Here is a 24,647-nt window from a genome sequence, read left to right on the forward strand (position 1 = left end):
AAGTCAAGAGTTTCTGAGTTAAAGAGGCATAATAATCCTCCAACGAAGTCTGAATGTGCCAAGCGACATTCAGTGAAGAGAAGACATTAACCCAACGCCATTACAACTACTTTGTGTGTTTTTAACCTCTATAGTTCTCTGAATTATGAAAATGAAATTTGAGTGTGTGTTATTTTTTATTGTACAAGCCCTTGCATTGCAATCCAAAAAAGAGTCTCAAAAGCATCCCATGACTTAATTAGGTCAGCATGACAAGTCACCACGTCAACAATCTGTGAAGCCCTAGAATACAGTAACCCTGTACATCCACATTTGAGAAAACTCATAGAATTAGCTCCCTGATGTGAAAGGATTAGAATGTAAGCCTATGCGGCAGGGTCTTGCTATTTACTGTTTTACTCTGTACAGCACCATGTACATTGATGGTGCTATATATATAAATAAATAAATAATAATAATAATAATAATAATAATAATGGATGGTTAAGAGAATTTATGAAAAGAATCATATTTTTTTAACAATAATAATTGTAATTGCATTATGTTTTTGCTGTGTACTAAACATTATGACATTATGTTATAAGAAATCTTTAGAACAAGCTGCAGAACAAGAGAGTGAAGATTAGAGCTTTGATAGAGAATAGTTTTATGGCAATGGGCAAAGCAATGACCATCAGGAGGGAGACTGTCGAGGAAATTTACCTGGTTCTTTTACTATGCCCCTAGGTATAGGAAAATGGCCTATCATCCTTAGCTATAGTTCATAAAGTTCATGGCTTCCTGTTCTTTAAAAACATATTTTTAATGTTGCAATTGCTTTTAGAATTAAGTTGATGCCGAAACTGTGTGACAAAACAGGCGTTGTCCACGCCGGCAGTCAGAGGGTGGAAGATGTCTGCAAAGCAAGATAACCAAGAAAATAACAGATAGAGATGTTGTTTTCCTGTAACTTCTGCAATGTAGTATCTTCTAGTCAGAGAAGCACTCAAACTCTGTACATGCCTAAATGCTTAGCTTCTCATTGGTTGTTGCATTTTCAGAACTGTATTATGATTGGTAGGAAAGTTCTGCAATGGTATCTAAGGGGAACTGACCCTATAAATATGTTGACATTTCCTGAAATTATTGGGCAGTTTCCTCAGACTGCCACCTTGCAGCGCTGCTCGTAATAAACCTTCTAAGGAGAGAGAAATTGTGTCTTGAGAGTCTCTGACCACCCCTCAGCGAACCACAGGAACCCGTGGTTTCGGGTTCCACCACACCCTTAAGATGGAATTTGCAGAAAATTCCATCATTCCTAACTCCATTTCAACTTTTTATTGCCCAACCAAGGACAGTAACACATTGACACCTTTCTTATAAAATCATAGAACAGTAGGGTTGGAAGGGGCCTATAAGGCCATCGAGTCCAAACCGCCCCCCTCAACACAGGAATCCACCCTAAAGCATCCCTGACAGATGGGATGGTCTTGATGGTTGTCCAGCTGCCTCTTGAAGGCCTCCAGTGTGGGACAGCCCACAACCTCCCTAGGTAACTGATTCCATTGTTGTACTGCTGTAACAGTCAGGAAGTTTTTCAAGATGTCCAGCTGGAATCTGGCTTCCTTTAACTTGAGCCCATTATTCCATGTCCTGCACTCTGGAAGGATCAAAAAGAGATCCTGGCCTTCCTCTGTGGGACAACCTTTCAAGTATTTGAAGAGTGCTATCATGTCTCCCCTCCATCTTCTCTTCTCCAGGAAAAACATGCCCGGTTCTTTCCGTCTCTCTTCGTAGGGCTTTGTTTCCAGACCTCTGATCATCCTGGTATTATAAATAATAATAATAAAAAACCATGGAAAATTAGAATTAGGGCAGGGGAAGGAACCCACGTTCCACATCTATCTCAAAGTCCCTCCCAGCCACAGCAACCAATGAACTGCAAGGGGAAGAGAAGGGACAGGGCGGTATGTTAGCACTGCGAGCCTTCACAGGTGGAAGGATGCATGAGCTGAAATAGTGCTGAAATAGTGCTTGATACTAGGGGTGTGCACGGACCCCCCGCTCCGCTTCTCTTCCAGATCTGCGATTTGTGGATCGGGCCGCTTTGCTCCGCCCCCGCTCCGCCTATGTCCGCTCCACTCCGCTGCGGAGCTTCAGATCCGGATCGGAGCTCCGTTTCCACCCCCATACGCTTGCATTAAGCTAAAAAAGTATACAACTTTTTTTCTGTTAAAGTTAGAAACCTCAAGTTTGGCACCATGACACCTCAGGGATGTATACACACGCACGCTAAGACTCAAGGCAATCCCATCATCCCCTGATTTTTGGGGAATTTATGAAAATTGGGCACCCCATTCACACCCCTTTCGATAGCTCCGTGAATTTGCATGTTAGAAACCTCAAACTCGCCACCATGATAGCTTATCCAGGGATACACATGCACACCAAGACTCAAGGCAGTCCCATCATCCCCTGATTTTTGGGGAATTTATGAAATCGGGCACCCCATTTGCAGACGTGGACTGTTCTCTGACATTTGTACAGATAAAAAAAGGGAAATGGGCACACTCACAGATGCCATCTAGACCCACAATCATGCCAAGGTACAAGGCAATCCCATCATCCCCTGATTTCTGGCGGAGCTTAAACCTGCAGACAGCTCAATGGGGCCATTTCAAAGGAAATCCCAAGATGCCATGAATTGGGGAGTAGAGATCAACCTAAATATGAATCTTCTTCCACACTTGAAAAATGGATTTGGAAATTCCAAAAGTCTAATTGAGCGCAGGAAGGACTTCTCCCCTGAGTCAAAGCCAGACACAAACCATCCCTGCGAGGCGGGCAGGGGAGGAGGGAGGGAAGGCAGGCAGGCAGCAGACATTTCTGGGGGCATAAGGAAGTGAGCCAAGGATAAGCCAGTAATGCATATGGAATAAATAAATAAATAAATAAATAAACAAATAAAGGAGGGGTGGAATTAAAAGCAGCAGTGTTGCTGAATAAACAACAAGAAGAACTTTTTTAAAAAGGCTATATCTGTCTTTTACCAGTAATGGGGGGGGGGGAGTGGACGTGCCCAAAGGGGGAAGCATCAGCCAATTTGACTGGTCCTGTCTAGGTACCAGTCTTTTAAGAAGCAAACTCTCACTTCAACTCATGATAGGCATTGCTCCACTGGGTTACTCTTTGGAGGGCTCTGATGGCCCTCCAAGTACAGGAGAGTGAGGGCACGTCCACATGCCCTAGGGGAGCTCATCCCCTTGCACCACATGTATTCAGTTGTTCCCCAAAGTTAGGGTGGGTAGCACTGCTGTGTGTTTCCTATCTGTTAGTATATGATTTCAGGTTGTGTTTGTGCATTTGGTGGAGCTACTGTTTTAAAAAAACACTGGGAAAACTCCGTTCAGAGTAGAAAGAGAAGTTTCCCAGAATCCCAAGTTACCCATTTTGCCTATCCTCTCCTCCAACTTTGGGATCATGTGATCATGACCAGGAGTTGACTCTGCCCCTCAGCAATCGAAAAGGTAATTTCCCCCCGCTTTTACCCTATTTTTAAAAAAATTCTATCAAGCGAACCGCACCACGCAGAGAGCTGAGAGTAGGCTCAAAATGATCCCCAGCCATGACTCTCTAAGCACAAGAAGTTTCAGAAAGATAGTTTCAAAAACAACACAGTTATCCCCTTTTCTTTTCCGCAATGCAATCCTATGGGCGAAATGTTTCAAAACGGCGATCAGATCGGTCAGCGGAAAGAGGATCACTCCGAAAATGGGCGCTTCTCTTCGCCTTGCTTCTAGGGGTCCGCGGTCTGCTTCTACTCTGCCTCTGGGCAAGGTGGAGCAGGCCAATTCACTTCTGATTCTCCGGTTCTAAGCGGAGCGGAGCACATGCCTACTTGATATACTGTTGAAACAGAAGCAGATAGTGCAGGGACAACCGGGTGGGGGGTACGTGGTGTGATGGGGCTCTTTCCAGGGACCTTGAGGTGATGAAATAGTTTGGACAATGGCTGTTATTCAGATGGAGGAAATTCAGCTAAACACTGGCTAAAGCTTATTTGAAGTCCTACCCAATTGTTGTGAAATTATACTTGGCTGTCACCCTTGTGTCAGCGCAATGCTGTCCAGTAGAGTTTTTCTGACTTGTAAGAATCATAGAATAATCCTGTCAAAGCTGGGACCGGGGTGGGGGCATGCTTTGGAATTTCCATAAACATGTTTTATCCAGCTGTGTACGAAGCTGCATGGAGAGTTCAGGATGTAGCAGAGGTGATGCTGCTTCTCCTTATAATTATCAGAAATTATGGTACTTCATTCTCCTTGTTCTCGCCGAAGCTCCGGAGGATTTCTCCAAATTTTGTTTCTCACATAAACATCTGAATCGAGAGCAACATGAGGTGACATCATGTGTGTCAGCCTGTAAGGACTACCACATAAAAGCCACCCATGCCACTGAGACCTAACTAACACGCTCCCTACCTTCGCTTCTCCGCCCGTGTTTTCGTTCCTCAGTTACTTCCTCTTTTCAAGAAGAAGAAGACGTACCCATCGAGCACCGGGCCCATTGCTGTGCTAATGGCACTGCTTCTTCGGCACGCAACAGGAGAAGAGAGCAGCGATTCTGAGTTCAAAAAAACATCGGACTTAATGAGGTGTTTTTTTTGTCGCACAAGGAAGGCACCTGGGAGGAAGACGATGTCATGTGAGGGACCTGAGCAAACTCCATGAGTGTCCAGGGTCAGATGGAGCTTTGTGAGTTTCAGGTTTACTTCCTGTAAAGCTGTCGCTGGCTGGCCTCGATCTGTATCCAGAAAGACCTTAAATACTTTGTCTTGCAAGCGGGCCTTGGCGTCTTCTCCTTCTCCTTCTAATTCATTGAGAGGAGCAGAGTGGAGGTTGCTCCAGGAACATCTAGAATGATTTTGCTGTTGCTTCTTGTGCTGCCTCAAGGTGCCTGTGGGATGCTCCCGGCCAAATGCCCCTTGACTTTGAAGAGGGGTAGAGTAGACCCACTGAGTCATTACAGGCCAGGAGACTACCTCATCAGCGGACTCATATCTGCAACAAGACCATTTTTTTCCAAAGCAGACGTTTTCGACAAGCCTCCTGCCAGCAGTCTTCTGCACTGGCAAGTAATGGTGTGGTGATGGAGGTTGTGTCCTGTTCACTCTCTGCTGCTTTCATCAGCTGCCATGTTCTCTGAATGGCCAGGGACTCCCCCCCACTATCTGGCACCTGCCCCAAGCGAAGAGCTTGTCCAATGTCCCCCTTGTGGGAAGTTTTCAGGGGTGCAACAGTGAGGTCCTTTCCAGTGTGCTGTCTTCCATTCCACGCACTGAGAGCCCTAGTACTGGACTGGAAGTTGGGACATCCGGGTTCTAATCCCCTCTCAGCCATGGAAACCCACTGGGTGACTTTGGGCCAGACTCTCAGCCCAACCCACCTCACAAGGTTGTTGTTGTGAGGAAAAAATGGAGAGGAGGTGGATTATGTACACTGCCTTGGGTTCCTTGGAGGAAAAAAGGCAGGATATAAATGCAATAATAAATAAAATAAAAATAAAATGCACTGCACCTGGCTGGGGTATTTTTGAAAAGGGGAGTCAGCTCACCTTCTGCCATCTCTGTCCTCCCAGATATTAAGATCCTTTGCGGGAGGCCCTTCTTTTAGTCCATTTCAGGCATGTTTGGTGGAGATGCCGAAGAGGGCCTTCTCAGTGGTTGCTCCTAGGTTGGAGAGGCTGGGTTTCCTCCCTCTCTGTGGACCTTACATTTAGAATGTAAGCCATGTGGCAGGGAGTTTTGTATTCTTTTTTTGTTGTTGTTGTTGTTCCGTACAGCACCATGGGCAATGATGGCTCTATATAAATAAGTATTAATATTATTATTAATAATAATAATAACCTTTCGTCACCATCAAATATATTTTTCTTCAAGCAAGGTGGTCTCTTGTCAGTCATTTGCTGTTTTTCTTTCTTTTATTGTTCTGGTGTGTGTGTGTGTTAGCGTTTTAAATAAGTTTTTGTTTTTTAAGAAATGAGTCTTATACTTGTTAGCCACTTTTTTTCTTTGGTGGAAAAGAGGGGTAGAAATTAAACAAAGAAACAGCATTGCATTACGGGACAATGAGATTGTTCTGCACTGATTTTCATGTAATTTGGGCCTTGGCTAGACCTAAGGTTTATCCCAGGATCATCCCGGGGTCGTCCCTGCCTGCTCAAAGGATCCCCTGTGTGTCATTTACATGAACAGGGATGACTCCGGGACGATCCCGGGATAAACCTTAGGTCTAGCTGTTGTTGTTGTTTATTCGTTCAGTCGTTTCCGCCTCTTCATGACTTCATGGACCAGCCCACGCCAGAGCTTTCTGTCGGCCATCGCCACCCCTAGCTTCCCCAAGGTCAAGTCTGTCACCTCCAGAATATCATCCATCCATCTTGCCCTTGGTCGGCCCCTCTTCCTTTTGCCTTCCACTTTCCCTAGCATCAGCCTCTTCTCCAGGGTGTCCTGTCTTCTCATTATGTGGCCAAAGTACTTCAGTTTTGCCTTTAATACCATTCCCTCAAGTGAGCCGTCTGGCTTTATTTCCTGGAGTATGGACTGGTTTGATCTTCTTGCAGTCCAAGGCACTCTCAGAATTTTCCTCCAACACCACAGTTCAAAAGCGTCTATCTTCCTTCGCTCAGCCTTCCTTATGGTCCAGCTCTCGCAGCCATAGGTTACTACGGGGAATACCATTGCTTTAACTATGCAGACCTTTGTTGTCAGTGTGGTGTCTCTGCTCTTAACTATTTTATCAAGATTTGTCATTGCTCTCCTCCCAAGAAGTCAACGTCTTCTGATTTCCTGGCTGCAGTCAGCGTCTGCAGTAATCTTTGCGCCCAGAAATACAAAGTCTGTCACTGTCTCCACGTTTTTTTGAGGTTTAACTGCAACCCAGCTTTTGCACTTTCTTCTTTCACCTTTGTCATAAGGCTCCTCAGCTCCTCCTCGCTTTCAGCCATCAAAGTGGTGTCATCTGCATATCTGAGATTGTTAATGTTTCTTCCTGCGATTTTAACTCCAGCCTTGGATTCGCCAGCACGTCGCATGATGTGTTCTGCATACAAGTTGAATAGGTAAGGTGAGAGTATACAACCCTGCCATACTCCTTTCCCAATCTTAAACCAGTCCGTTGTTCCGTGGTCTGTTCTTACTGTTGCTACTTGTTCGTTATACAGATTCCTCAGGAGGCAGACCAGATGACTTGGTATCCCCATACCACCAAGAACTTGCCACAGTTTGTTATGATCCACACAGTCAAAGGCTTTAGAATAGTCAATAAAACAGAAATAGATGTTTTTCTGGAACTCCCTGGCTTTCTCCATTATCCAGCGGATATTGGCAATTTGGTCTCTAGTTCCTGTGCCTTTTCTAAACCCAGCTTGTACATCTGAAAATTCTCGCTCTATGAATTGCTGGAGTCTACCTTGCAGGATCTTGAGCATTACCTTACTGGCATGTGAAATAAGTGCCACTATCCAATAGTTTGAACATTCTTTAGTGTTTCCCTTTTTTGGTATGGGGATATAAGTTGATCTTTTCCAGTCTGATGGCCATTCTTGTGTTTTCCAAATTTGCTGGCATATGGCATGCATCACCTTCACAGCTTCATCTTGCAATATTTTAAACAGTTCGGCTGGGATACCGTCATCTCCTGCTGCCTTGTTATTAGCAATGCTTCTTAAGGCCCATTCAACCTCACTCTTCAGGATGTCTGGCTCTAACTCACTGACCACACCGTCTGAGCTATCCCCGATATTATTATCTTTCCTATACAGATCTTCCGTATATTCTTGCCACCTTTTCTTGATCTCTTCTGTTTCTGTTAGGTCCTTGCCATCTTTGTTTTTGATCATACCCATTTTTGCTTGAATCTACCTCCGATGTTTCTAATTTTCTGGAAGAGGTCTCTTGTCCTTCCTATTCGGTTGTCTTCTTCCACTTCCGTGCATTGCTTGTTTTTCAAAAAAAGGCCTAAGAAACATCTACATTTCTCATAAGGCCTGCGGAAAAGATGGTTCTCCTTTCTTAGTTTTCTAAAAGGCCAAACCACTGTCCCCACTACTGTCCCACAATAACTACTTATGAAGATGATAATTCTTTGGAAAATTGCCCCATCTGTTCTGTGTGACACCATCCCTGGAAAGAATTATCTTGTGTAGCTGGGATATAATCAGTAGAACTTTCTAATGGGTCAAAGGCAAATTGGAATCATAGAGTTGGGAAAAATGCAGAAGAGGGTGACTCAAATGATCCAGGGGCTGGAGCAACTCCCCTACGAGGGAAGGTTACAACATCTGGGATTGTTTAGCTTGGAAAAATGGAGGCTAAGGGGAGACATGATGGAGGTGTACAAAATTACACCTGGTGTGGAGAATGTGGATAGGGAGACATTTTTCTCCCTCTCTCAAAATACTAGAACCCAGTGGGATCATCCCATGAAGTTGATTAGTCATTTCCTTGGCCTGGGACGGTAATAACTGATGGAACGCCTCTCCCAACAAGAACCTACCTGTACACTATGTTCAACATCTAAGGTCCTCCTCCGAGTGTCTACGCCGAGGGAAGCTCAGAGGATGGCAACAAGGGAGAGGGCCTTTTCAGTGGTGGCCCCCCAATTATGGAATGATCTCCCTGACAAGGCTCGCCTGGTGCCAACATTGTTATCCTTTCAGTGCCAGATTAAGACTTTTCTCTTCTCCCAGGCAGTTAACAACATATGCTGAGGTTTTTTTTTAACTAGAACCCAATGGGGTCTTCCCATGAAGTTGATTGGTCATTTCCTTGGCCCATTGCTCAGCCCATTTATTTATTTATTTATTTATTTATTTATTTATTTATTTATGTATTACATTTTTATACCACCCAATAGCCGAAGCTCTCTGGGCGGTTCACAGCCCATGTTACTCCATTTCTGAAATCTCTTCTCTGGCACCTGATTTATTCTAGGATTCAATATCAGCTTCTTCTTATGACTTTTAAAGTCACCCATGGTTTATCTCCTCCTTATCTTTCATGCTTTATTTAACAATATCGCCCTGGTCATGTTCTTTGCTCCCTCAATGTTATACTTCTTACCCATCCAAGGGTTTCTACTTCCTTTTTTTGATTCCATCCATTCTTTCTTGCTGCTCCCAATTCCCAGAATTCTCTTCCAGATTGCTAGTTCAATTACTGTTCTAAAATCTCAGCTAAAAACTTTTATCTTTGGAACCAGTGACCAGTGACCTAGGGAGGTGGTGGGCTCTTCCACACTGGAGGCCTTCAAGAGGCAGCTGAACAACCATCTGTCAGAGATGCTAAGGTCCTCCTCCGAGTGCCTACTCCGAGGGAAGCTTGGAGGATGGCAACAAGGGAGAGGGCCTTTTCGGTGGTGCCCCCCCGACTGTGGAGTGATCTCCCCGATGAGGCTCACCTGGTGCCAACATTCTTATTTATTTATTTATTTATTTATTTATTACATTTTTATACCGCCCAATAGCCGAAGCTCTCTGGGCGGTTCACAAAAACTTGCACACATTCTTATCTTTTCAGTGCCAGATTATGACTTTTCTCTTCTCCCAGGCAGTTAAGAACATATGCTGAGTTTTTTTAACTGACCCCAGAATAGTTGTTTAAAATGTTATTGCTGTTTCTATGCTTTTAAATATTTGTATATTTGTTTGTAATGTTCACTGTTTTTAACTTTTGTAAACTGCCCAGAGAGCTTTGGCTATGGGGCGGTATATAAATGTAATAAATAAATAAATAAATAAATAAATAAATAAATAAATAAGCAAGCAAGCCAATTTAAGGTCTGAAATGCTCAGAAGCTTGTGTGTGTGTGTTTTACTCTATCCTGCTTTTTCTAAAGATAAGGCCACAGCTAGACCTAAGGTTTCTCCCTGGATCTTCCAGGGGTCAAACCTGTTCATCCAGGTGACACACAGCAGATCCAGTGCTCAGGCAGGGGCGAACCCTGGATGATCCCAGGATAAATCTTAGGTCTAGCTGTGGCCTAAGTCTCTGATAATGTGTGCAAGTTTGTACAAAGTGTCAACAGGAGCATCTTCTGTCACTGTTAGCATGAGTGAAGTTGCACAAACTGAATCCAGAGCTTTATATTGCCTGGGAAAGCTTGTGGCATTGAAGAAGCATCTCTGTTGATTTTGCAGGAAGCCGAAAACAGATTACTGGAAGATCCTGCCTTTCGTGTTTGCCATTCAGAAGATCAACCAGAATCCCAGTCTCTTACCCAACATCACCCTGGGCTACAGCATCTATGAGAACTATTTTGATGCAAGAATGACTTCTGAAGCTTTATTAGACCTGCTCTCTCCTGGGCAGGCCAATATTCCCAACTACAACTGTGGAAGACGGAGTCACCCATTGGCTGTTCTGGAAGGATCCAATTCCCACATTTCCATCCAGATTTCAACCATGTTGGGCATCTACAAAATCCCACAGGTGAAGATGTAGCAGGGTGAGACATGTGTTTGGCTGACTCTAACTCCAAACCTCTCTGGCGAAGTGAAAATGTGAGCCATGGACATTCACCAATGCCTAATCATAGAATGATAGAATCATAGAATAGTAGAGTTGGAAGAGGCCTACAAGGCCATCGAGTCCAACCCCCTGCTCAATGCAGGAATCCACCCTAAAGCATCCCTGACAGATGGTTGTCCACCTACCTCTTGAAGGCCTCTAGTGTGAGAGAGCACACAACCTCCTTAGGTAACTGATTCCATTGTCGTACTGCTCTAACAGACATGAAGTTTTTCCTGATGTCCAGCCGGAATCTGACTTCCTTTAACTTGAGCCCGTTATTCCGTGTCCTGCACTCTGGGAGGATCGAGAAGAGATCCTGGCCCTCCTCTGTGTGACAACCTTTCAAGTATTTGAAGATCTACACATGGCAGGATATAGCACTATGAAAGCAGTATGAAAGCAGTATATGTTATCTGTCGTGGGCCCCAACATCTGTCAGTGCACTTCAATACCGCTATAAAGCAGTCGTGTGACTCCTGCCTCTTATCTACTGCTTTCATATCGCGTTCATAGTGCTATATCCTGCCGGGTATAGGTCTGGCCCAAGTGTGCTTTAGGATTGCAGCCTTTCCTTTTAGTTTTTTAAAAAAGGTGGGTGATGGGTCTGTTTGGATCAATAAGTACCAGAGCTGTGTCTCCAAGGAAGCATCTTCACACAACATAGTTGAACTGTGGAACTCACTGACACAAGGTGTAGTGACGGCCACTACCATGGACGAGTTTCAAAGGGGATGAGAGAAATTCATGGAGGACAAAGCTATGAATAACAACTAGACATGGTGGCTTTCTTTTAGCTCAGATCATACCGGAGGCAATATGCCCTCTGGACTTCTATCTGGGTACCTCTTTAGGCACCGTTGGGACAGAATGCTAGACTACATGGGCCTTTGGTCTTATCCAGTAGGAAGCTTTTTCTGTTTCTAGCAAAAGTGTGTGTGTGTGTGTGTGTGTGTGTGTGTAGGGTGGGAAGGAGTCACCTGGATTGCAAAGTGCTATATCGTAATACCGGCCCATCCTTCCATTCATATCAAAAAGGTGAACCTATGCTCTCTCTCTCTCTCTCTCTCTCTCTCTCTCTCTCTCTCTCTCTCTCTCTCTCTCTCCATAAGGGGATTAGAACCTTCTTTGTAGAGGTGGCTCTACAAAGAGGCCTAATAATAATAATAATAATAATAATAATAATAATAATAATAATAATAATAATTTTCTTACTTGCCTCTCTGTTTGTATCGAGGCGGAGATCAACAATAAGTATAAAACAGGGGGGTTAAATCCCTCCATTCAGGGATGTTGTGAGCACCCATAGGATCTGGCAGCCCAGAGGACAATGACAGACCAGTCCCCTAGCCTGGGAACAATTTGCCGTCATTGTCACCCCCATCAGCCGTCAATTTCTTGAGAACTCCGCCCTATGAAGAGAGACTGAAAGAACTGGGCCTGTTTAGCCTGGAGAAGAGAAGGTGGAGGAGAGACATGAGAGCACTCTTCAAACACTTAAAAGGTTGTCACACAGAGGAGGGCCAGGATCTCTTCTCGATCCTCCCAGAGCGCAGGACACGGAATAACGGGCTCAAGTTAAAGGAAGCCAGATTCCGGCTGGACATCAGGAAAAAATTCCTGACTGTTAGAGCAGTACGACAATGGAACCAGTTACCTAGGGAGGTTGTGGGCTCTCCCACACGAGAGGCCTTCAAGAGGCAGCTGGACAACCACCTGTCAGGGATGCTGTAGGGTGGATTCCTGCATTGAGCAGGGGGTTGGACTCGATGGCCTTGTAGGCCCCTTCCAACTCTGCTACTCTATGATTCTATTATTCTGTGATTCCTCAGTGCTGTGCACCAAACATTCATCCTTTGCTCCTTTACACAATATTCCCCTCCTGGAAGACGTCACCATTAGGGCTGTTCACGCATCCCCCTATCCGCCTCGGAGGCTGGTTTGGAGCCCCTGAAGCAGCCGTGGTTCGGCTCGAGGGTGTTTCGGGGGTTGCCTGACCCGCCTCAGCGCCGAAGCTGAGGTGAAATTTGGGTCCTCCGAAGTGACTCAGAAAAGTCTCCCTTTCCCCACTTACCTGGTGCCTCCACCACGTACTGCTGCCGCCATCCTTGTGTCCGGTGGCTTCCACTGCCACCGGCGCATAAGACCAGAAGTAGGCCACACGGCCTCCTTCCGGGCTTATGCATTGGTGGCAGCGGAAGCTGCCAGATTCAGGGCCTCGGTCTGAGGTGGAGCACAGCCCTAGTCACCATGCCGTTTTGCACAAAATGGCAGCAGCTCACAAAGAGGGTGGATGGCATCCCTTCCATCATTCCCTAAAGGATTGGGTCTGTAGTTTGGGGGTGCTCTTGGATCCAGAACTGTCACTTGAGGCACAGGTGAACTCAGTGGCAAAGAGCACCTTTTATCAGCTCAGGCTGATATACCAGCTGCGCCCTTATTTATTTACTTATTTATTTATTACATTTTTATACCGCCCAATAGCCGAAGCTCTCTGGACAGAGCCCTTATCTGGACAGAGATAGCCTAGCTACAGTGACCCATGCTCTGATAACCTCTCGTTTGGATTACTGCAATGCGTTATACGTGGGGCTGCCTTTGAAAACGGTCCGGAAACTTCAACTGGTGCAAAACAGGGCAGCACGCTTACTAACAGGGACTGGCCGATGAGACCACATTACGCCAGTCCTTTTCCAGCTTCATTGGCTGCCAGTCCAGGTCCGGGCCCGATTCAAAGTGCTGGTATTAACATTTAAAGCCCTAAACTGTTTGGGGCCAGGTTATCTGAAGGAACGCCTCCTCCCATATGTACCTGCCCGGACCCCAAGGTCATCCTCAGGGGTCCTTCTCCGTGAGCCCCTGCCAAAGGAAGTGAGGCAGGTGGCTACCAGGAGCAGGGCCTTCTCTGCTGTGGCACCCCAGCTGTGGAACGAGCTCCCTAAGGAGGTTCGCTTGGCACCTACATTATATGCTTTTAGACGCCAGGTGAAGACCTTTTTATTCTCCCAACATTTTAACAATCTATAAATTTTAAATAACATGGTTTTAAATTTGTAATTTTGCATTGCTGCTGTTTTTATCTGGTTGAGCTTTTATACTGTATTTTATATTATGGTTTTATACTGTTGTTTTATACTTTGAATGGTTTTAATTTTTGTGAACCGCCCAGAGAGCTCCGGCTATTGGGCGGTATAGAAATCTAATAAATAAATAAATAAATAAATAAATAAATAAATAGTTAATTCTTTTGGGATGACAAATATTTGACCTTTGATCGGAAGCAAAATAAAACATCCATCTCTTCCTTTCCTTGCCAGGTCAGTTATCATTTTATCACTCATCTTCTCAGCGATAAAGCTCAGTTCCCCTTTTTCTATCCTGTGCTCCCCAATGACAAAGCCCAGTATGGAAGGATCATCAAATTGCTGCTGCATTTCAGATGGACGTTGGTGGGTCTTGTTGCTCAGGACACTGACAATGGGGAGAAGTTCATGAGGACCCTAACGACTGAGCTGATCAGGAATGGTGTTTGTGTTGATTTCACACAAACCATCTCAGACGTACATACAAATGACGTGTACCTTAATCATGCTTTATTTCTCAAATTGGGAGAAGTCAATGTCTTTATTTATTATGCTGAAACTAACTTCTTCTTAGATGGAATGTACATAACTCAAATCTACAGTGATTACTTTAAAAAATCTGTTGGAGGGAAAGTTTGGATCGTAACAGCTGTATGGGACTTCACCTTAGAGTTGATTTCTTACGTACCTTGCCCGCACATTAATGGCATATTTTCCTTCCTAATCCAACCAAAGCAAGGCATAATATTTGATGAATTTCATCACTTCTCCTCTTTTATGGACAACTTTGGGGAGAAAGCATTCAAGTGCTCTTACTCAAAGCACGCATTGTCAGTGAAAGGGTGGGAAACATGTACACAACACGAGAACCTGAAAACCCTGCCCCAGAATATTTTGGAAAGAATTTTCTATTTAGACAACTACATTGTTCACAACACTGTCCAGGTTGTGGCTGGGGCCTTAGAAGCTGCTTATTCATCAAGATCTAATGAAGATGGAGACAGGCTGAGTGTTCAAAGGGTACAACCATGGCAGGTACTCTCTTTCCCATCGTCTGTAACCTTGCTGAATATGACAATCCATTGTACAGTCACAAAATACTTGTCTTGGAAATAGTCTAGGAAAAAACACCCATTGCAGAAGTCAGGTAAAATGTCTATTTATGGGGCAAATCCAATTGAGACACTCCCTGTGCTGGTCCCTCTTTATGCTTCTTTACACTGGGCCCACCAATGGGTCATGGTGAAACTCCTCTGTGGGCATGTCTACACTGGGGGGGGGGGGAAGGGGGGAGTTTCATAGAATCATAGAACAGCAGAGTTGGAAGGGGCCTACAAGGTCATCAAGTCCAACCCCCTGCTCAAGGCAGGAATCCACCCTAAAGCATCCCTGACAGGTGGTTCTCCAGCTGCCTCTTGAAGGCCTCTAGTGTGGGAGAGCCCACCACCTCCCTAGGTAACTGATTCCATTGTCGTACTGCTCTAACAATCAGGAAGTTTTCCTGATGTCCAGCAGGAATCTGGCTTCCTGTATCTTGAGCTCGTTATTCCATGTCCTGCACTCTGGGAGGATCGAGAAGAGGTCCTGGCCCTCCTCTGTGTGACTTGTGAGGAGCCAGGACGAAACCAGGACGGCTGCCCACACCTCCCGCAGTCTCAGGATGATTCTGAGACTGTCAGAAAAATCGGGCGAAAAGCCATCCCGGTTATCTGTAGGAAATGGAGGGATCATTCCTCCGTGCTCCCAGGATCCACTGTGCATCACGTGGATACACAGGAATGAATCCCAGGGTGATCCCCAGGATAAGGCATGGTGTCGACAAGCCCTGTGTCTACACCCAATGCTTCACCACTCTCTTGCTGGCTGTATCTAAAGTATTGTGGTGGCTGCTGCCCACTGAGTCGGATGAAGTGGAGGGAAGAGGAACCAGAGGCAGAGGCAAGAGGGGGGGTCACTGGGGCTAGGGGTGAGAGAACTCCCCCTCGCCTGCCTCGGCAGATGCAGGCTCCATCCCTACCACCATCTGCCCCTGCTCACCAGGCAAGTCGAGCCCTGTCTGCTGAAATTGTGCGTTTATTTATTGCATTTCTATACCACCCAATAGCCGGAGCTCTCCGGGCGGTTCAGAAAAATTAAAACCATTCAAAGCATAAAACAACAGTATAAAACCAAGATATAAGATACAATATTAAAGCTCAACCACATAAAAACAGCAGCAATGCAAAATTACAAATTTAAAACACCAAGTTAAAATTTATTTATAGTCTGTTAAAATGCTGGGAGAATAAAAAGGTCTTCACGTGGCGTCTAAAAGCATATAATGTAGGTGCCAAGCGAACCTCCTTAGGGAGCTCATTCCACAGCTGGGGTGCCACAGCAGAGAAGGCCCTCCTCCTGGTAGCCCCCTGCCTCACTTCCTTTGGCAGGGACATTGATGGTGCTATATAAATAAATAATAATAATAATAATAAAAGGACCCCTGAGGATGACCTTAGGGTCCGGGCAGGTACATATGGGAGGAGGAGTTCCTTCAGATAGCCTGGCCCCAAACGGTTTAGGGCTTTAAATGTTAATACCAGCACTTTGAATCGGGCCCGGACCTGGACTGGCAGCCAATGAAGCTGGAAAAGTACTTGCTTGACGTGGTCTCTTCGGCCAGTCCCTGTTAGTAAACGGCCTGCCCTGTTTTGTACCAGCTGAAGCTTCCAGACCGTTTTCAAAGGCAGCCCCACGTATAACGCATTGCAGTAATCCAAACGAGAGGTTATCAGAGCATGGGTCACTGTAGCTAGGCTATCTCCGTCCAGATAAGGGGGCAGTTGGTACATCAGCCTAAGTGTCCCACCTGCGTTAACGGTGGCCACGATTATCCTTGTCTTAATGGAGCCTTTACGGCTACCATTGATGCAGTTGGAGAGGGTCTAAGTGTGCAATGTCCAGAGCCTCCAGAAATTGTGCCCCCCCCACTGCAAAAATTGCGCAATTGTGGTGTCTAGAACTGGACACAACATTTGAGGTGATTTCTGACAAGAGCAGAGTAGAGGCCCAGGACTGGGGAAATGGCACAATATAAATAAATAAATAAATATAATATAATATAATATAATATCTTTACATACTTTTGAAACAATATGTCTTCTGATGCAACCTGCCACCATTAGTATGGAAACGTGAAACAGGTAGTTTCCGGAGGCTGTGAAAATTATGCTCCCCCGGCTCTAATGGGGACTGTAAAGGTCCGGTTAACACAAGGGTAAAGAGCCTCGTGTGGCGCAGAGCGGTAAAGCAGCAGTTTCTGTAGCTGAAACTCTCCCCACGGCCTGAGTTCGATGCCAGCGGAAGCTGGTTTCAGGCAGCCAGCTCAGGTTGACTCAGCCTTCCATCCTCCCGAGGTCGGTAAAATGAGTACCCACTTAGCGGGGGGGGGGAAGTAATAACAGTCAGGGAAGGCAACAGCAAACCACCCCACTATAAAGCCTGCCAAGAAAACGTCAACGAAAGCTGGCGTCCCTCCAAGAGCCAGTAATGACTCAGTGCTTGCACAAGAGGTTCCTTTCCTTCCTTCAACACAAGGGTAAAGTTTTACCCTTGTGTTAATTGGGTCTTTATTAGCCTCATTGGCATGGGGAAAGGGAAACCAGCTCCAATAAAAATGCCTACATAATTCCACCCACCACCCCGACAAATATTTCAGGTCAAATAGATATGGATTCTTTGGACAAAAGCATTAACTTAGTTTTATTTTATTTTATTTTTTGCTTTGCAGTTTATTTTATTTATTTTTAGTGCTATATTAAGACACTTTTTAGTAATTTCCCATTCAAACTGAAAATTTTCCAGTGCAAACAGCCCTATGGAAATTAGCCTAATATAATCCTGACATGAACCTACCCATACACTGCGCTCAACATCTAAGGTCCTCCTCCGAGTGCCTACTCCGAGGGAAGCTTGGAGGATGGCAACAAGGGAGAAGGCCTTTTCGGTGGTGGCCCCCCAATTACGGAATTATCTCCCCGATGAGCTTTCCCTGGCGCCAAAATCTTACCGTATTTCTTCGATTGTAAGACACCATCGATTGTAAGATACACACTAATTTCAGTACCACCAACAGAAAAAAAACACCTAAGACACACCCGCGATTCTAAGATGCACCCCATTTTTAGAGATGTTTATATGGGGGGGAAAGTGCGTCTTAGAATTGAAGAAATACGGTACCTTTCAGGTGCCAGGTCAAGACTTTAACGGCATTGAACAACGCTAAGTTTGTTTTTTAATGGACCCCAGAACTGTTGGTTTTAAATGGATGCTGCTGTGTTTATAATGTTGTTTTGATGTCTCTGATAGTTTTTAAATTTTGTATACTTTTAATGTTTACTGTTTTTAGCTTTTGTGAACCGCCCAGAGAGTTTCGGCTGTGAGGCTGTATATAAATTTAATAAATAAATAAATAAATAAATAAATGGAACATTTTCTGGAATAATAATAATAATAATAATGATAATTTGTTACCTGCCTCTCCCTCTGGATCGAGGCGGGGTATGACACAAATGCAAACACCATAAAATACATATAACTAATACATTATCAAAAGCAGAACATTATTAAAAAGGCATCTTAAAATTCAACTGGGCAGGCCTGCCGGAAGAGATCAGTCTTTATGGCTCTCTTAAATTCGGGAAGACTGGTAAGTTGACGAATCTCTCCTGGCAAGCTATTCCACAATCTGGGAGTGGCAGAAGAAAAGGTCCTCAGGGGAATAGTTGTTAACCTTGTTTTTGTTGGCTGGAGCCTAACTTTGACTGAGTGAAGTAGATTCTTCCCAGAGGACCTGAGTGTGCCTGGCAGGTTGTATGGGAGAAGGCGATACCGCAGGTAGCCTGGACCCAAACCATGTAGGGCTTTAAACGTGATAACCAACACTTTATACTTCGCCCGGAAACTCATTGGCAGCCAGTGAAGAGATTTTAAAACTGGTGTAATGTAGTCACCCCTAGGTGTACCAGTGACCAGCCTGGCTGCCCTATTTTGAGCTAGTTAGGGTTTCTGGACTAGGCACAAAGGTAGCCCTATGTAGAACACATTGCAGAACTCGAGACTCGAAGTTATCAGCACATGAAATACCGTCTTTAGGTCTTCCAACTCTAGGAAGGGGTGCAGCTTACGTATCAGCCGAAAAAACACATCACCTGGGTTTCCAGAAATCTACTTAGTTTTCCTCTAATGTTCATCTCTAATTGAATAGAAAGTAGAAGTTTAGCTTTAGTTTCTCAAGCTGGTAAAAAAAGACAGAGGGCTGCATCGAGAATAAAACATCTACTTGAGTCTAACTAGTCCTGAGTAATTGCAGATTTAAGCACGAAATGGGCAGAACTGAGATATATATCAAATGTTGTTTCATCTTTACTAAATGTTGGTCTTCCCTCTGCCATTCTAGCTCGACCCTTTCCTGAGAAACCCCCAGTTGTACAACAATTCCATCATGGACGGTGTATATTTTGATGTGAATGGAGACCTGACAGCCAACTTTGACATCATGAACTGGGTGGTGTTTCCCAATCTGTCTGTTGTTAGAGAGAAATTTGGGAGCATTGAAAGGCAGGAATCCACAGGCCTCAAGTTCACCATTGACCAGGATGCCATTGTGTGGCCCAAACAGCTCAACAAGGTGGGGGAAATCATTTGTTTTATCTCATCTGCTAGACTCGAGTAACTTTAAAATGCTCTACACTGAAGAGTGCTTGGAAATTTCAGGTGGTACATGAGAAACTGCCCTAAACTTGATCCATCAAAACTTGGTTTTGTTAATACTTAACAAAGCCTTTAATGTAGGTAAAATTCACTAAGATGGCACACTGTTTTAACGGTTTTAATTGCTTTTAAATTATTTACATGGTTCATGGTTTAATTTGTTTTTAGCTGCGTATATTTATTGTTTTATACTGTCTGCTTTTATCTGTAACGCCGCCTTGGGATCTTAATGATATAGGGCAGGATGCAAATATTTTAAATAAATAAACAATTATTGGCTGCAGCTTTCCAGGGTTTCAAGGAGGAGTATTAGTAGGTTTCAAGGATGAGGCCCAACCTGGAGATTCCGGGAACAGAACCTGAGACCTTCTGCCCACAAAACAGGTGCTCTATAAATGAATTATGCAGCCAAACTATTGCCCAAGGCCAGCAATGAGACTGCCACGTTGAACAGTTTAGGGCTCCATCTAGCCCAGCACTCTGTTCACACAGTGGCCAACCAGCTGTCAATCAGGGACCCATGAACAGGATATGGTGCAACAGCACCCTCCCACCCCTGCTCCCCAGCAACTGGTGTACACAGGCTTACTGCCTCTGATACTGGAGATAGCACACAACCATCAGGGCTAGTAGCCATGGATAGCCTTCTCCTCCAGGAATTTATCCAACCCCCTTTTGAAGCCATCCAAATGGGTGGCCATCACTACATCTTGCGGTAGTGAGTTCCCTCATTTAACTATACGCTGTGTGAAGAAGCACTTCCTTTTACTTGTCCTGCATCTCCCACCCATCAGCTCCATGGGATATGACCTTACAGGGTTCTAGTACTTTGAGAGAGGGAGAAAAATGTCTCCTTATCCAGATTCAACACACCATGCATAATTTGTGAACCGCCCAGAGAGCTTCCACTATGGGGCGGTATACAAATGCAATAATAAATAAATAAATAAATAATTTTGTACCCCTCTATCATGTCTCTCCTTCGTCTGCTTTTTCCAAGCTAAACAATCCCAGTTGATGTAACCTTCCCTCGTAGGGGAGATGCTCCAGCCCCTTCATCATTTTAGTTAATGCCCTTTGAGGAGGCCCCAGAAAGCGTGCTTTATTTATTACATTTATATACCGCCCCATAGCCGAAGCTCTCTGGGCGGTTTCCTGCTGCTGCCTCCACATTGTGTGTCCTCTTCATTGGTTTCCCAAATATGGTCACCCTCGCTTCACTGTCTATTTCCAAGCACAATTAATCACAGTCCTGGTTATGATGTATATCAAGTTCTGAAGGACTTTGGACTAAGTTTCTTAAAAGGCCACCTTCTTCCTTGCACTGGCCTGTGTTTCAGGTGGGATTTTTCCCCCCTCAGTTGCGGGGTGTGTTTGCTCACCAAATATAGGAAAGCACCAGACATACTCTGGCATAATGTGATTTAGTATGACATATAAAGCCCTATGAAGAGAGACTGAAAGAACTGGGCATGTTTAGCCTGGAGAAGAGAAGATTGAAGGGAGACATGATGGCACTCTTCAAATACTTCAAAGGTTGTCACACAGAGGAGGGCCAGGATCTCTTCTCGATCCTCCCACAGTGCAGGACACGGAATAACGGGCTCAAGTTAAAGGAAGCCAGATTCCAGCTGGACATCAGGAAAAACTTCCTGACTGTTAGAGCAGTACGACAATGGAATCAGTTACCTAGGGAGGTTGTGGGCTCTCCCACACTAGAGGCCTTCAAGAGGCAGCTGGACAACCATCTGTCAGGGATGCTTTAGGGTGGATTCCTGCATTGAGCAGGGGGTTGGACTCGATGGCCTTGTAGGCCCCTTCCAACTCTGCTATTCTAAGATTCTATGATTCTATGATTTTTATGGGCTGTAAGAACAAAACCAGCAGGACACGCAAGAGAGTCTTTTTCCACTTCCAGCACTCGGGAGCGATAATCATTTCGAAAAGCTTCTTTATCCTAACCGAATGAGGCCTTTGCTCCATCTAGGCCAGGGCTGTCACTCACATCCAACTAGGAGCCCTCCTTCAAGGTCAGGACACATCCCCTCACCAGCTCAGCTAACCAGCTGCATGTCACACACTTGGTAGTTCAATTAGGGTGACCCTATGAAAAGGAGGACAGGGCTCCTGCAACTTTAACAGTGGCACAGAAAAGGGGATTTCAGCAGGTGTCATTTGTATATATGGGGAGCCTGGTGAAATTCCCTCTTCATCACAACAGTTAAAGCTGCAGGAGCCCTGCCCTCTTTTAAATCTGCTCACTCTAGTATAGCTCTTGCACCTTCAACTGTTGTAACAAAGAGGGAATTTCACCAGGTTCTCCATATATACAAATGACACCTGCTGAAATTCCTTTTTCTCTGCAACGCTTAAAGATACTTGAGCCCTGTCCTCCTTTTCATAGGGTAACCATAGTTCAATTGTTTATTATTTTATACAGCACCACAATTGTGCGTGGCCCTTGACTTACTACAACATGAGAAGCCCTAGCCGCAAGGAGATTACAGTCTAAAACAGGACGTGAAGAAAACATGGAGAGGAAATGGAACACCCAGGATTAAATAGCAGACCAATATGCAGTTGTTTCAGCTGAAAGATCTCAGGTGTGATGCAGGCTTGAAGTTAAACCTCGTTAAACCTGGGGCTAGAGGTCTCCTTGGGTCCTTTCCAATTCCGTGTCCGCTTTCCACAGATGAATTAATTCTACACATTTCTGATGACATTCCCTATTTTTTATGCTTAGCCCCTGCCTAAATCCAGGTGTGTGGAAAGCTGTCGCCCTGGATTCATGAAAGTGGCCCAGGAAGGAAAGCCAGGCTGCTGCTTTGACTGTGTTCCCTGTGTGGACGGAACCATCTCCACCCAGGAAGGTGGGTGACTCCGGGGTGGGGGGTGGGGGTGGGGAATGCCACCCCATGGGACGAGGGCAAATATCCACATAGACATTTTCTGGGAGAGATTTTAAAAGAGATTTCTGAGATGGTGCAAGAAATAACGTTGGAGGGTGGACTGTAATGGGGACAGGAAGTGGATGGGGCAGAGATCAGCCCTTCTGCATTTCAAATCCCACACATGGGGGGGGGGATCTACACTACTGCTTTAAAGCGCTTTAAAGCGCTTTATAACAGTTTTGACAACTGTTGGGGCCCAGGAAACACTGCATATACAGGTTTCAAAGCGTTTTCAAAGCGCTTTAAAAGCAGTAGTGTAGATCCCCCCATGCTCTTTTAGGGTGGTCCATATTTCTCGCTCTAACCAACCCCACAAGATAAAATCGGACTGCCACAGGTTTACCATCCACTCAGAGCATCTGGGAGGAACTGTAAAGGTGAAATTTAATTTTAGAAAATATTCTTTCTGACATTTGTCCCCCTAAACAATTTCAGGTTGGACAACAAGTAAAAGATGCAGTATTTGGGATCACACCCATAGTTGGGCCAGCCCAGCAATGTCGAAGGAATTAGCTAGACCTAAGGATTATCCCAGGCAAATAGAGGAGTCGTCCCTGCCTGCTCCCGGGATCCCCTGTGTGTCATTTGGATGCACAGGGATGATCCCGGGACCATCCTGGGATATAGGCCTGGTCTAGCCATGGCTCATCCATGGCCTAAGCTACACAAAACAGGATATTGCACTATGAAAGCATTATATAAAAGGCAGGAGCCACACCAAGCAGGATATAGCTGTATGAAAGCGGTATATGGTATGTGTCAATGGGCCCCAACAGTTGTCTGTGCACTTCAATACCGCTATAAAGCAGTAGTGTGGCTCCTGCCTTTTATATATTGCTTTCATAGTGGTATATCCTGCTTCATGTAGATTAGGTCCATGTCTTGGGTATGAAGGTGTCCAGAGGTGAATTGGGGGTTTCCTGCAAGCCAAACATGTCCACCCTCACCCTCCTACATGTTCTCAGTTACTGACTTTCCCCCATACCACCACCACCCCTTGACTGTTCTGGCTCTCGGAGAAAAGCTGAGGAATGTATTTGATGGCATGTAAAAGAACCAAGGATGTGATTGATGCTACTGTTGTTCCTTGCAGATGCAGAACGTTGCGCCAAGTGTCCAGATGATCAGCATCCAAACAAGGGTCAGATTCAATGTATCCTAAAGGTTATAACCTTCCTCTCTTATGGAGAATATTTGGGCAACATCTTGGCTTCCTTTGCCCTATTCTTGTCCTTCACCACAGGCTTTGTGTTAGGAACCTTCATTAAATTCCTAGAAACCCCAATAGTCAAAGCCAACAACCGGGACCTCTCCTACGTCCTCCTCATCTCCCTCCTGCTTTCCTTCTTGTCCTCCTTCCTCTTCATGGGCCAGCCAAGGAAAGCCACCTGCCTCTTCCAACAAACGGCCTTCAGCATCATCTTCTCAGTCGCGGTTTCTTCTCTCTTGGCCAAGACGGTCACTGTGGTGCTGGCCTTCTTGGCCACAAAGCCAGGAAACAGGGTGAAGAGATGGCTGGGGAAGAGCTTGGCCAACTCCATTGTCATTTCCTGTTCCAGTGTTCAAATTGTCATCTGCACCATCTGGCTGAGCATCTCCCCACCATTCCCAGATTCCGACATGCACTCCCAGCCTGGACAGATCATCCTGAAATGCAATGAAGGGTCTGCCTCCATGTTCTATGCTGTCCTTGCCTACATGGGCCTCCTGGCTGCCATCTGCTTCACGGTGGCCTTCCTGGCTAGGAAGCTTCCTGGGGCCTTCAACGAAGCCAAGCTGATCACCTTCAGCATGCTGGTCTTCTGCAGCGTCTGGGTCTCCTTTGTGCCCACCTACCTGAGCACCAAGGGGAAATACATGGTGGCCGTGCAGGTCTTCTCCATCTTGGCCTCCAGTGCTGGGCTGCTGGGCTGCATCTTCCTTCCCAAGTGCTACATCATTATTCTGAGGCCTGACCTGAATACAAAGGAGCATCTAACATCAAAAACAAAAGCTGTCATGTGATTTTTATAGAACTATGTATTTTTTAGAGGTTTCGTATATCAAGCATCTGTCTCCCCCCACCTTACAAATGGGTGGTCCAGAACACCACTGAAACACTGTCCATGATACACCCCATCCTGGGAAATACCTCCCTCTCATCACCTTTGATAGTGGGCCTGTACCTGCTTACAAACAGCAGGCAATGAGAGACCATGTAACAGAAATACTGATGCAGGAACCAGTTCCTGTGGCACAACTAGATACCAACTCTGAATTGGATCCAGTGGTGACCTTGCATTGAAGGCACTGATTTGGGCTGTAGCTAGACCAGAGGTT

General features: G+C 45.2%; 1 protein-coding gene across 1 annotated transcript in view; it reads left to right on the top strand.

Annotated features, from left to right (window-relative positions):
• The window catches only part of LOC134395822 (vomeronasal type-2 receptor 26-like), a 31,648-nt gene extending 7,316 nt beyond the window's left edge, over positions 1-24,332 (top strand). Inside the window, exons 2-5 of the mRNA XM_063121980.1 lie at positions 10,177-10,468; positions 19,064-19,294; positions 22,121-22,247; positions 23,422-24,332. Of these exons, the coding sequence (XP_062978050.1) occupies positions 10,177-10,468; positions 19,064-19,294; positions 22,121-22,247; positions 23,422-24,332 (1,561 nt within the window). The remainder of the gene's footprint in view (positions 1-10,176; positions 10,469-19,063; positions 19,295-22,120; positions 22,248-23,421) is intronic.
• The last annotated feature ends 315 nt before the right edge of the window (positions 24,333-24,647 follow it).

Source organism: Elgaria multicarinata, chromosome 3, assembly GCF_023053635.1.
Source record: "Elgaria multicarinata webbii isolate HBS135686 ecotype San Diego chromosome 3, rElgMul1.1.pri, whole genome shotgun sequence".
NCBI classification, from domain to species: Eukaryota; Metazoa; Chordata; class Lepidosauria; order Squamata; family Anguidae; genus Elgaria; species Elgaria multicarinata.